Source organism: Sus scrofa, chromosome 14 (genome assembly GCF_054392235.1).
Source record: "Sus scrofa isolate SSC_HxYL_T2T_F1_AM1 chromosome 14, Sscrofa_HxYL_maternal_Yorkshire_Landrace_v2.0, whole genome shotgun sequence".
NCBI lineage: Eukaryota > Metazoa > Chordata > Mammalia > Artiodactyla > Suidae > Sus > Sus scrofa.
The window spans coordinates 128,707,518-128,722,033 of record NC_139396.1 but is presented as its reverse complement, the minus strand read 5'-3'; the positions used below and the strand labels follow the sequence as shown (position 1 = coordinate 128,722,033).

Sequence of the window (14,516 nt, the reverse complement as noted above, 5' to 3'; positions counted from 1 at the left end):
CATGAGGTTTCTGGTTCAATCCCTGGCCTCACTCAATGGGTCAAGGATCATGCATTGCTGTGAGCTGTGTTGTAGGCTGCAGATACAGCTCAGATCCCATGTTGCCATGGCTGTCGTGTAAACTGGCAGTGCACCTCTGATTTGACCCCTAGCCTGTGAACCTCCATATGCCATGGGTGTGGCCCTAGAAAAGATACAAAAAAAAAAGACAACATGTTACCTCTTCTCAACTTATTCAATCAGTTAAATGCAATCTCGACCAAAATCCCAGAAAATTATTATGATGATAATGACAAACTGATCCTAATGTCTATAGCGAGAGGCAAATGATTCAGAATAACCAATTCAATATTAAAGTAGAAAGTTAGAGAACCAATACTACCCAAATTCAAGAGTTAATTTAAAGCTACACAAATCAGAACAACTGTAGTATTGATACAAGAATAATGAAGATCAATGGGACAGAATATAGAGTTCAGAAACAGACCAACATAAATATAACTGACTGATCTTTGACACAAAGGAGCAGATGGCAATACAATGTAGTAAGCCAGTTTTTCAAAAATGTTGCTAAACATCTGAATGCCTGCAAGCAAAAAAAAGAAAAAAAAAGGATATGAAGGACATTGTACACTTCACAAAATTAACTCAAAATGAATCATAGATTTAAATATAAAATGCAAATCTATAAACTCCCAGAAGAAACACAGGAGAAAATCTAAATGACCTCAGGTTGACAATGACTTTTCAGAGGCAACATCAAAGGCACAATTTATGAAAGAAAGAATTGATAAAGTAGGCTTCGTTAAATTAAAAGTTTCTGCTCTGTAAGAGACATTTTAAAGAGAATGAAGGACTTCCAGGCGTGGCACAGTGGAAACAGATCTGACTAGGAACCATGAGGTTGCAGGTTTGATCCCCAGCCTCGTTCAGTGGGTTAAGGAACCGGCGTTGCCATGAGCAGTGGTGTAGGTTGCAGACGCAGCTTGGATCTGGCATTGCTGTGGCTGCGGCCTAGGCTGGCAGCTGTAGCTCTGACTGCACCCCTAGCCTGGGAACCTCCATTTTCTGTGGGTGTGGCTCTCAAAAAAGCAAAAAAAAAATTTTAAAAAACAAAGTCCATAAAGAAAGTCAAAAAAGGACATTATTTAATGATAAAAGAATCAACAAGAGGATATTACACTTGTCAATATATATGATCCTAACATAAGATCATCGAAATACATTTAATGAATACTAAGAGACATAAAAGGAGAATTCCTGGGAATACAATAATACTAGGAGACATTAACACCCCATTCACATCAATGGGCAATTGCTCCAGACAGAAAATCAATAAGGCAACACAGATCCTAAATGACACAATTAATTGATACTTTCAGGACATGACATCCAAAAAACTCAGAATATACATACTTCTCAAGTGCACACGGAATATTCACAAGGAGAGGCCACATACTGGGACAAAAAAACTAACCTCAACAAATTTAAGAGTATAGAAATTATTTCAACTATCTTCTCTGATCACAATGGCATTAAACTAGAAATCAACCATCAGGAAAAGAAATGAGAGAAAAGCTGACTACATGGACATGAAACAACAGGCTTCTAAAAAACCAGTGGGTCAATGAGAAAATCAGAAGGATCATTTCAAAATGCCCCAAGACAAATGACATTGAAAACATGACCATTCAAAATCTATGGATGTCTCTAGACCAAACACTCTCTGACATAAACCACAGCAGTATCATCTCAGATCCAGCTCCTAGAGTAATGACAATAAAAATAAAAATCAACAAATGGGACTTCCTTAAACTTAAAAGTTTCTGCACAGCAAAGGAAACCCTAAACAAAACAAAAAGGCAACCCACAGAATGGGAGAAAATCTTTGCAAATGAAGCAACTGACAGGGGATTCATCTCCCAAATTTAGAAACACCTCTTGCAGCTCAACACCAAAAAAACAAAAAAACCCCTCAAAAAATAAGCAGAAGATATACACAGACAATTCTCCAAAGAAGACATATGGATGGCCAAAAAAACACATGAAAAGATGTTCAACATCACTCATTATTGGAGAAATGCAAATCAAAACAGCTAAGAGGTACCACCTTACACCGGCCAGAATGGCCATCATCAAAAAGTCTACAGACAATAAGTGCAGGAGAGGGTGTGGAGAAAAAGCAACCCTATCACATTGTTGGTGTGAATGAAAACTGGTGCAATCACTGTGGAAACCAGTATGGAGATGCCTCAGAAAACTCAAAATAGAATCATCATTTGATACAGTGATCCCATGCCTGGCTATCTATCCAGAGAAAACCATGACTCAAAAAGATGCATGTACTCCAATGTTCACTGCAGCACTATTTGCAATAGCCAAGACATGTGAACAACCTAAATGTCCATTAGCAGAGGAGTGGCGAAGAAGACCAGATACACATACACAATGGAGTATTACACGTGCATTAAAAGGAATGAAATAATGGCATTTGCAGCAACATGGATGCACCGAGAAATCATCATGCTGAGTGAAGCTAGTCAGTAAGACATCAACATCATATGCTATCACTTACATGTGGAATCTAAAAAAGGACACAATGAACTTCTTTGCAGAACAGATACTGCCTCACAGACTTTGAAACACTTATGGTTTCAAAAGGAGACAGGTTGGGGTTGGAGGGATGGCCTGGGGGTTTGGGATAGTAATGCTATAGAATTGGGTTGTGATGGTTGTTGTACAACTATAAGTGTATTAAAATTCACTGAGTAATTAAAAAAAATCTATGGATGCCTCAAAAGCAGTTCTTGCAGGGAGGTTCATAGCGATATAGGCTTTCCTCAAAAAACCTAAAGTTAGCAGAAGGAAAGAAACCATAAAGATCAAAGAGGAAATCATTAAAGAGAGATTCAGAAAATAGAAAAAAAAATCAATAAAACCAAGAGTTGGTTCTTTGAATGAGTGAACAAAATTGACAAACCTCTGGACAGATGCACCAAGAAGAGGAGAGAAAGAACTCAAACAAACAACATGAGAAAGGAAAAAGGAGAAATCTCAACAGATATGCAGAAATACAAAAAAAAAAATAAGAGAATGAAAAGCCCACAAATTTGACAACCTAGAAGACATGGACAACTTTCCAGAGACAATATTGAATGAAGGAAGTATAGATCAATTGAACAGAACTTGAACTGAATATGTAATAAACATACTCCCTACAAACAAATGGCCAAGACCAGATGGCTTCACAGTCAAACTTTTCTTTTTTTTTCTTTTTTTGGTCATTTTGTCTTTTCTAAGGCCACACCCGTGTCACATGGAGGTTCCAGGCTAGGGGTCTAATCAGAGCTACAGCTGCCAGCCTACACTGCAGCCACAACAATGCCAGACCCAAGCCTTTACAGGCAAATTCTACCAAATGTACAAAGGAGAACTTGTACCCATCCTTCTTAAACTTTTCCAAAAGATTGAAGATGGAACACTCCCAAAGACATTATATGAAGCCACCATCACCCTAATACCAAAACCAGACAAAGGTACTAGAAAACAAAATCATAGGCCAATATCTTTAAGAATATATATGGAAAAATTCTCAACAGAATTTCAACCAACCCAATCCAAAAATACATAAGAAAGATCACACATCATGACCAAGTGGGATTCATCCCAAGTCCACAAGGATGTTTCAACATATACAAACAATCAATGTCTACACCACAGTAAGAAAACTCAAAAACTGCATGACCATCTTCATAGATGCAGAAAAAGCTTTTGACAAAATCCAACATCCACTCATGATTAAAAACTCTTACCAAAATGGGTATAGAGGGAACATATCTTAACATAATAAAAGCCACTTGTGACAAACACACCGCTAATATAACCCTCAATGGAGAAAAGCTGAAAGCCTTCCCACTAAAATCAGGAATAAAACAAGGATCGCTTCTTGGCCTTTTGGCTAAGATCAAGTGTAGGAATAAGACAAGGATGCCCAATCTCACCACTTTTATTCCGCATGGTATTGGAAGTCCTAGCCATAGTAATCAGACAAACAAAATGAATAAAATCTTTCCAAAGTGGAAGAGAACAGGTAAAACTGTCACTCTATGCAGATGATATGATACTATACATTGAAAGGACTCCACACATAAACTACTTGACCTGATCAATGAATTCAGTAAGTAGCAGGATATAATATTAAAATTCAGAAATCAGTTGCATTTCTGTACACTAACAGTGAAATAAATACTGGAAAAGTAATATAAAATTACAATACTTCTTAAAAATCGCCACCCAAACAATTAAATGCCTAGGAATAATCCTGACCAAGGAAGTGAAAGACTTATGTGCTGATAAGTATAAATCACTAATGAAGGTAATTAAAGAGGATTCATGGAAATGGAAACATATTCTATGGTCCTGGACTGGAAGAATTAATACTGTTAAAAATGGTCATACTACCCAAAGAAATCTACAGATTTAATGCAATCCCTATCAAATTACCCCTGACATTTTTCACAGAACTAGAACAAATAATCCAAAAATGTATATGGAACCATAAAAGATCCAGAATTGCCAAAGCAATCCTGAGGAAAAAGAAACCAAGCAGGACTCTCCCAGACTTCAGACAATATTACAAAGCTACAGTAATCAAGACTGCGTGGTACTGGTATATAGATCAAATGGAACAGAAGAGAGAACCCAGAGATAAACCTAGACACCTAGGGTCAATGAATATTGAATAAAGGAGGCAAGAATATAAAAGAGGAAAAAAAAACAGTCTCTTCAGCCAGTGGTGCTGGAAAATCTGGACAGCTACATGTAAATCAATGAAACTAGAACACACCCTCATACCATGCACAACAACAAACTCAGAATGGCTTAAAGACTTAAACATGAAGTTATCATTGTGGCTTAGAAGTAACAAACATGACTAGTATCCATGAAGGTTCGATCCCTGGCTCCTCTCAGTGGGTTAAGGATTTGGCATTGCCATGAGCTACAAAGGAGGTTGCAGACATGGCTCAGATCTGGCTTTGCTATGGCTTTGGTGTAGGCTGGCAGCTGCAGCTCCAATTCAACCTGTAGCCTGGGAACTTCCATATGCTGCAGGTGTGGCCCTAGAAGGACAACAACAACAAAAAAGACTGATACACAAGACAAAACACCTTAAAATTCCATACAACACCATCAAAGTCCTAGAAGAGCCATGAGCTGTGGTGTGGATCACAAAAATGGCTCGGATCTGGCATGGCTATGGCTGTGGTGTAGGCCAGCAACAGTAGCTCCAACTCGACCCCTATCCTGGGAATCTCCATATGTCCCCTAAAAAGCAAAAAAACAAAACAAACAAAGAAACAAAAACTCCTAGAAGAGAACACAGGGAAAACTTTCTCTGACATCAACTGTACAAATGTTTTCTTAGGTCCGTCTCCCAAACAAAGCATTAGAAATTAAAACAAAATAAACCAAAGGACCTAATCAAACTTACAAGCTTTTGCACAGCAAAGGAAACCATTTAAAAAACCCAAAAGAAAACCTAAGGAATGGGAGAAAATAGTTGCAAATGATGTAACCTACAAAGGCTTAATCTCCAAAACATACAAATAACTCACACAATCAACAGCAAAAAACCAAACCCAATTGAAAAAGGAGTATAAGACCTAAATAGACAATTTTACCAATATGCAAAGGAAAAAATGCTCATCACTAATTATCAATGAAATGTAAATCAGAACTACAATGTCATACTAAGTTACACCAGTCAGAATGGCTATCATGAATAGACTACAAAGAAATGCTGAAGAGGCTGTGGAGAAAACAGAACCCTCTTACATTGTTGGTGGGAATGTAAATTGGTACAACCACTATGGAAAACAGTATGGAGGTTCCTCAGAAAACAAAAATATACAACTACCACATGATCCAGCAATCCCACTCTTGGGCATGTATCCCGAAGAAACTTTCCTTGCAAAAGACACATGCACCCACATGTTCACTGCAGTACTATTCACAATAGCCAAGACACGGAAACAACCCAAATGTCCATTGGCAGATGAAGGGATCAAGAAGATGTGGTACAGATACACAATGGAATACTACTCAGCCATTAAAAAAGTACAAAATAATGCCATTTGCAGCAACATGGATGCAACTCGAGGCTCTCCTACTAAGTGAAGAAAGTCAGAGGGAGAAAGACAATACCGTATGATATCACTTACACATGGAATGTAAAAAATCGAACAAATGAACCCATTTACAGAATAGAAACAGACTCACGGACATGGAAAGCATACTTGTGGCTGCCAAGGGGGAGGGCAAGGGAGAGTGATGGACCTGGAGTTTGGGATTATTAGATGCAAAGTACTACATCTAGATTGGATAAGCATGGGGTCCTGCTCTACAGCACAGGGAACTATATCTAATCACTTCTGACAGAACATGATGGAGGATAATATGAGAAAAGAGTGTATGTAGTTTATGGCTGGGTCACTTTGCTATACAGCAGAAATTGACAGAACATTGTAAACCAACTATAATAATAAAAAATAATATTTAAAAAAGAATAAAAAATAAAAACTCATAGCCACAAATGACAAATACCAAAAAACCCATCACCCCACCACACATATGATTTTTGCAATTCTCTCATCTACTGAATTGAAACCATACTGTGAACATGGGAACTTTAAGAGCATTGAGCTCACTGAAACAAATCTTACCTTGGGGATGAGGTAGTTTCTGAATTTAATGTCCCTGGTCACTGCGTGAGGCAGGCCAATGGGGATCAGGTCAATGTATCTCTGGATCTCATGCACCACGGCATCTGTGTAGGGCATGCGGCTTCTGTCCTGCATGCAAGGACTTCGGTGTCTCTCAATCACAGAGTCAATCTCTTTCTGCACTTTGGCTGGTAAGACACAAGTAAGACTGATGGAAAAAGAGCTATACCATATTAGCATACCAATTCAGGGACACATGGAGCTCTACCAAGGTGTTCCAACATCATTACAAACATCACTCACATGCTCAGAAGTACATCTAGACACAGAGACTGAGTTGTCTATTTATAGGTACAAGTGACTTTCACACAAGGCAGGCTTTGAGATCAATCTATACACACCTACATATCAGCATAAGGATTAATACAAATAGAAATAATAAAATGCTTCAATGATAAATAGGTATCTGCATTCCCGTGTTCACTGCAACACTACTCACAACAACCAAGATACAGAAACAACCTAAGTGTCTGTCAATGGATAAAGAGATAAGGAAAAGACAGTGTATATAGAGAATATTATGCAGCCAATAAAGTTGAAAATTCTGCTTTTTGCAACAACATGAGTGAACCTGGATGATATTATGCTAAGCAAAGTAAGCCAGACTCAAACAGACAAAAACTGCATGATCTAACTTTTATGTGGAATCTAAATAAGTCAAACCCGGAGTTCCTGTCATGGCTCGCAGAAACAAATCTACCTAGTATCCATGAGAATGCAGGTTCAATCCCTGGCCTCACTCAGTGGGTTAAGGATCCGGTGTTGCGGTGAGCTCTGGTGTAGGTCACAGACATGGCTCAGACCTGGCATTTCTGCGGCTGAGGTGTAGGCAGGTGGCTGCAGCTCCAATTCAACTCCTAGCCTGGGAACCTTGGTATGCCATAGGTGCGGCCCTAAAAGGACCAAAATAAAATGAAAAATAAAAAAGTCAAACTCATAGAAACAAAGAAGGAAGTGGGTGGTTGTCAGAGGCTGGGGGAGGAGAAAATGGGGAAATGTCAGTCAAAGGGTACAAACTTTCAGTTATAAGATAAATTCTGGGGATATAATTACGACATGGTGACTATAGTTAACAATGCTGTATTACATCCTTGAAGTTTGCTTAGAGTCGTTAATAAGCTTGATTGTGGAAATCATTTCATAATTTGTCCATATATGAAATCATCACTTTGCACGCCTTAAATATATAAATTTGTATTTGTTAATTATATTTCAATAAAACTGGAAAAAATAAAGTTGCTTAAAAAGGGATAAAACTCTTTTAGGCATATCTTCTCTCTAAATAGCATATTTTTTTTCTGAGTCTAATCTTTTTTTTTTGGCTTTTTGCTATTTCTTTGGGCCACTCCCATGGCATATGGAGGTTCCCAGGCTAGAGGTGGAATCGGAGCTGTAGCCGCCAGCCTATGCCAGAGCCACAGCAACGTGGGATCCGAGCCGCGTCTGCAACCTACACCACAGCTCACCGGCCATGCCGGATCCTTAACCCACTGAGCAAGGGCAGGGACTGAACTGAACCTGCAACCTCATGGTTCCTCGTCAGATTCGCTAACCATTGCGCCACGACGGGAACTCTGAGTCTAATCTTTTAAAATACCTCCCAGACTGGTTGTGGGTTCGGTCCCTGCCCTTGCTCAGTGGGTTAACGATCCGGCGTTGCTGTGAGCTGTGGTGTAGGTTGCAGACAAGGCTCGGATCCCACGTTGCTGTGGCTCTGGCTTAGGCTGGTGGCTACAGCTCCGTTTAGACCCCTAGCCTGGGAACCTCCATATGCTGCAGGAGCGGCCCAAAGAAATAGCAAAAAGACAATAAATAAATAAATAAATAAATAAATAAATAAATAAATAAATAAATAAAATACCTGCCAGACTGTGGAAATTTTCTCAGGCTTTCTCACCAAATTTCTAGAATTTTTGCTGTACCTCAACAAATATAGTTCTCTACCCTACCCTAGCATTAGAAGGCTGCATATTAAGAATGAGGCAAGGTTTCTTCAGAACACATACATACTATTCCAAGTGGACTCTTCTCAGAGTTTCCCTCATGGCTCAGTGGTTAATGAATCTGACTAAGAACCATGAGGTTGCAGGTTTGATCCCTGCCCTTGGTCACTGGGTTAAGAACTGGCATTGCCATGAGCTGTGGTAGAGGTTGCAGACCTGGCTCAGATCTGGTGTTGCTGTGGCTGTGGCAGAGGCTTGGGAGCCATACCTCCAATTAGACCCCTAGCCTGGGAGTCTCCATATACTGCCAGTGTGGTCCAAAAAAACAAAAACAAACAAACAATAAAGACAAAGACAAGAAAAGAGGACTCTTCTCAAGAAAACTAATATTCAATCCTAGGCCAATTTTTGCTGGCCATGCCTGCTGCAAATCCCTTCTCATGAAGTCCAGACATTTATCCAGAATTTTTATTTATGAAATCCATTCCTTTAGTGACTTTGCTATTTCTCATGCTGAATTCCCTGTTTGGATTCTTCCTCCCCTGTTGCACAAACTTGTCTTCTTTTTATCCTTTTCTTAACATTTGGACAACTTGTAGTTGGTGGCACAGAAATTTCAAAAATAAAGCATCTCTAATGAAATAACATGGAGGCCTCTCTCCATGTCTTCCCAACCGCTCTGCTGAAATCACCCCGCCCACCATGTTGGTCATACCTGTGACATCTGGGTGCTTTAGCAGCAGGAGGAGCCCATATCTCAGAGTGGTGCTCGTTGTCTCTGTCCCAGCTTCAAACAAGTCAGATATAGTGGCTATCAAGTTTTCAAAAGTAAACGCCATCTGGTGATTGTGTTTTTCCTAGCAATGATTAGATGTGATTATCTGATACTTTGCCAGCATGTATACTTGCAACCAATCCAAAATAACGCACTGTTAAAGTTAAGTAAACCAATCTGAAATTCCCTCCCCTATGACTTATTGCAAATATTTGAAGCTCTACATCAAACTTCAGGACAGACAGGAAGCCCACCCAGCTTTAACTCTTCCTTCTCATTCTCCCACATGCTGTGTGAAGTGATCACATCCACCTTCCTTTTATGGCTCAACACTCTGTATTTCTCACTTGTTTGTATTTCCATCTCACCTGAGATGTACATCCTCTTTCTTCTCAGATGGCCTATTAGTATCTAACAAATAGGGTTCAGGTATCCTAGTTATTTAACCATTTAACGTTACTTAATTCTTTTTTTTGGCCATTCCCAGGGTATGCGGAAGTTCCCAGGCCAGAGACTGAATCCATTCCACAGTAGTGACCTGAGTCACCACAGTGACAACATTGGATCCTTAACCACTAGACCACCAGGGAAGTCCAACAAGTCAATTTTAAACCTCCCATGGTGCTCAATTCAGATCCATGCACACATAGGCATCCAAAGTGCTGGTCATATGATGGAAGATAATACAAGGAAAAGAATGTATAAATATATATGTGCGTGTGTGTGTTTCAGTACAGCAGAAATTGGCACAACAGTGTAAATCAACCATACTTTAATTAAAAAAAAAAATATTAAAAAACCCATAAAGTGCTAGTCAAGCATTTCTTGCCTAACCATTTAAACTTTCCTAATAAGTACAGAAATAGTCCATGAATCAAAAAATTTAGGCAAACAGATAATCAATCTGTCATTAACATTTTACCTTTTCCATCTTGATCAGGAAACAATCAATGAAGTCCCGAGGGTCGTTAACATCCAGAGATGCTTGATGTTCCTTTACTTTCTCCAAAATATAGCTTTTCACATATGCAAAATTTTTAAACACTGTATTATGACTCCCTGGGAGATAGTCAATCAGAGCAGGGAAAGTATTGCAGACCTTAAAGATTAAAGAATACATTTAGTAATCTAAAAATATATCTTGGAGACATGTATACCATAGGCCAAGCCTGTTTAAAAACTGAGACGAACACAAAATGCTCTCTGTCTTCAGGGGGAGCCTTTTACATTGTACATATAAAGTAAGTATTGGGAGTTTGCAATGTGGCTCAGTAGGCTAAGAACCAGACTTGTATCCATGAGTGTGGGGACTTGATTCCTGGCCTCACTCGGTGAGTTAAGGATCCCACTTTGCCACAAAGCTATGGTGTGGGTTGTAGACATGGCTCAGATCCAGTGCTGCTCTGGCTGTGGCATAGGCCAACAGCTGTAGATCTGATTCAACACCTAGCTCGGGACCTTCCATATGCTGCAGGTGTGGTGCTAAAAAACTTTTTTCAAAGTGATTCTCTATGCTGATAGAGATATTTCATGGGGAACATTCTGACTAGATGATGAAAGTTGATAGTCTTTTCCTATAGTCATATAATCAAACATATGATATTAAAATATCTGCATGTCAATTCTCTCAGTTTATACATGAACTCTTCCCTACAACCCTGAAATACAGAATGAGATGAATGACTATGATTCACATTTTATACATAAGGAAACAGGTTAGGAAAGTTTGGGTAGCCTGATGTAGAACACAAAGCCACTCCCTGCTATTTTTACTATTATCAAGCAGCCTCCGAAACAGAATCACTATTTTTATAACTCAGAGGGATGCAAATAGGACACAAAACCCAACTCAGCATTTTATCGATAAAGGACCTATGCACCAGAGCAGGTAAATGACTTTTCCAAGATCGCGTGACTTTATTTCAGTAGAGTACATTGGCTCAGCACAGGGCAAAACTGTGGTGTCTAGTTAAGGCTCATACACCCTAAAACCAGTTCTGTCATCCCAGGCCGAATTACCTTGTCAGCCACATTCCCAACTAGCTACACCCCTGCCCTAGTCAGTGTTCCCTGGTAGCATCTGTGTTCACAAACAGTCTCTTCCTTGAAAGACCGATTCTCCTTCCTAAATTAGGATACTTATGCGAAGGAATGTGACGAAGAAGTCACTAAGGGTCATTGGAGGACAAGCCTTGTGGGCAACAGAAGCCTTTCAGGAAGGGTCTGGCTGACCACTGAGGGCTATGGCCATGCTTTTGGGCCATCATCAAAGAAGATAATGGAAGCTAGACTTGGAGGAGTAGTGGGAAAACCACAGCCAGAGAGTGAATAGGCTTGAATTCCAGCTTTATATTCAGGCATTTCCTTTCTTGTCTATAAAACAAAGGCTCTGTCATCTTTCTCAAATAGGCACTCTATGACACTATGCTATGTATGAGGCTAAGGCAAGGCTGTGATGTTCAAACATTCACTGCACAGAATAACATCAGCAAGAATGGTGTAGTAGACAGCTCTAAAGGTCAATCCCTCCACAAAATATGTCAGAAAATCAAGCAAACACTGTCACAATCAACTTGTCAGAACTTGTCAGAAACACAAAAGTTTACAGCTATCACAGGAATGCTGAAGTGAGAAACAGACAACTTTAAATGGCAAGAAAGATTTGTGGCTTTTTTCTGCCATTTGTCCCACCTCCCTCCCTGGCTTGGCAGTGGTCCCAACAAAGGTGGCTTGCGGGATGGGAGCTTGGTTCCTGGTTCCATAGAAACCAAAACAGTCCTCACTCACAAAGAATTGTGTGTCTGTGTTCTGACCTCTCTGAGGCTACCTGCAAGGCTGACACAGCCCCCTGCTTTTGTTTCTGCTAACTTAAAACTCAGGGTTGGAATTGCAGCAGGGATGTTGCGCAAACCTAGCAAGATGAAATAAAAACCTGCAACCACTGGGGGCAAACAATTACACTTAAGGCATAGGAGAGAGCATCCAACCCAGCCCCTGAAAAGGGAGGGCCTTGGGAAATTAGGACATTCAAAAGCACCCACATGAACTGAGGAATTTAGAAAGCTAAGCACAAAATGTCCTGAGAAGACACTATGCTTTCACCTCTGCCTGATCTCTAGGCTCAGTACAAGCACTAGGGGAAGACCAAGACAGAGTCCAAAACAGCCTGGCTGAGGCTATAATGAGTGCCCCAGCACAGAGCTCATCTGAGAGTTATTTCCTCACTCCTTCCCTCCTTCCTTTCTCTTCCTTCCTTCCATTCCTTCATTCCTTTCCTTTTCCTTTTTTGTTTTTTGTTTGTTTGTTTGTTCATTTTGAAGGGCCACACCTGTGGGATATGGAAGCTCCCTGGCCAAGGGTTGAATCAGAGTTCCAGGCCACAGCCACAGCCATGGCCACATCCATGTGAGATCTGAGCTGCAACTAAGACCTTACAGCACAGCTCCGGGCAACTCCAGAACCTTAACCCACTGATCAAGACCAGGGATAGAATCCACATCCTCATGGATAGTAGTTGGTTTCGTTATCACTAAGCCACAAAGAGAACTTCCCTTCTTCCTCTCTTCCTTTATCTTTTTCTTTCTGTCTTTCCTCCTTTCTCTCTCTCTCTCTCTCCCCATCTCTCTCTCTTTATCTGTCTTTTTTTTTTTTTTTTGGCTCCTCACATTTAATGCTGTCTCTATCCAGATGCTAGTTGAACTTAAGCTAAAGGAACAGCTATTTCAGAGACCACACACAACGAGAGAGAGAGAGAGAGAGAGAGAGAGACTGTGCCAAAATAGTTTAGAAAAGTCAACAAATAAACAGGAAGTTCTCTGGTAGCCCAGCAGTTAAGGATTTGGTGTTGTCACTGCTGTGGCTGGGGTTTGATCCTTGGCCCTGTAACTTTTGCATGCTGCACACACAGCCAAAAAAATTGAAGTTATAGCCTACATAAAGCAGAAAGAAAAAGGAAAACCTATAGCAAGTTAAAACACACACACAGAAAGGGGAGAATCTTATTCTCAGAGTTACTGCTTTGTAATACACAAAATAAGTAGTTCCCAATCACTTCCAAGAGCAGTCCATACAGAATTTTGAACTTATCAAAGAGAAGAGCACTAACAATTCAGGAAAAGAGAATGTTGACTTCACCTGCATCCACGGGGTGCTCATAATCTTGAAGTTTTCATTAAATTTTTCCAACAAGGTAAGAAAATTTGGATCTGTATAATCAAAACGATTGTGGAAAATGATGGAGCAGATCACATTGCAGGGAGCACAGCCCAGGAGGAAAGTGGGATCACAGGGTGAAGCTAAAGATTTAAAACACAATTAAAAACATATATAAAACTTCTTTGTGGATAATAGGTATCTCTAAAGTAATCTCTAAAGTAATGTCTACCTAGAAATTCCCTCATCAGCAAAAATTTCAGCATCCTTAAAATCAATGCATCACTTTTCCCTTAAACATGAATTGACCACCCAATCCTAGTTTGTTTAACAATTATTCTCCAAATACTCTGTGTACATCACTGCCTTGACCCAAGGAGCTGGCTATTGTGAAGAGAAGGAAAAAAAGTCAGTGTCAGTTTTTAATACAACAATTCAGGTTATCTATCAGTGAAGAATCATATCTGTTTGGTAAGCACATAGAAAATTAAGCATTGCTGTAGGAAGGAAGAACTAATTAGGATCTTGAAAACTTTTATACGTAGGGACTAGTTGAAGCAACAACTGGTAGAATCAAGAAAGGAAAAGATTAAAGAGAGAAAACTTCAAGTATCTGAAAGTATAGTGAAAACAAGAAAAAGCCATATATGTAGTCATGAGAAGAAAAACTAATACAAACACAAATTTTAAGACTTGTTTGCCAGAGTTCCCCTCATAGTGCAGCAGAAATGAATCTGACTAGGAACCATGAGGTTACAGGTTTGATCTGTGCCCTGCACAGTGGGTTAAGGATCTGATGTTGCCATGATCTGTGGTGTTGCCATGAGCTGTGGTGTAGACTGCAGACATGGCTCGGGTCTGGCA

At 39.8% G+C, this 14,516-nt stretch overlaps 1 protein-coding gene across 1 annotated transcript in view; it reads right to left on the bottom strand.

Moving 5' to 3' along the window:
* Nucleotides 1-14,516, bottom strand: part of CYP2C35 (cytochrome P450 2C35) — a 42,367-nt gene that overhangs the window by 14,989 nt on the left and 12,862 nt on the right. Inside the window, exons 4-7 of the mRNA XM_084994989.1 lie at nt 13,635-13,795; nt 10,423-10,599; nt 9,441-9,582; nt 6,723-6,910 (exon numbers count right to left, since the gene is read on the bottom strand). Coding sequence (XP_084851115.1) covers nt 6,723-6,910; nt 9,441-9,582; nt 10,423-10,599; nt 13,635-13,795 — 668 coding nt within the window. The remainder of the gene's footprint in view (nt 1-6,722; nt 6,911-9,440; nt 9,583-10,422; nt 10,600-13,634; nt 13,796-14,516) is intronic.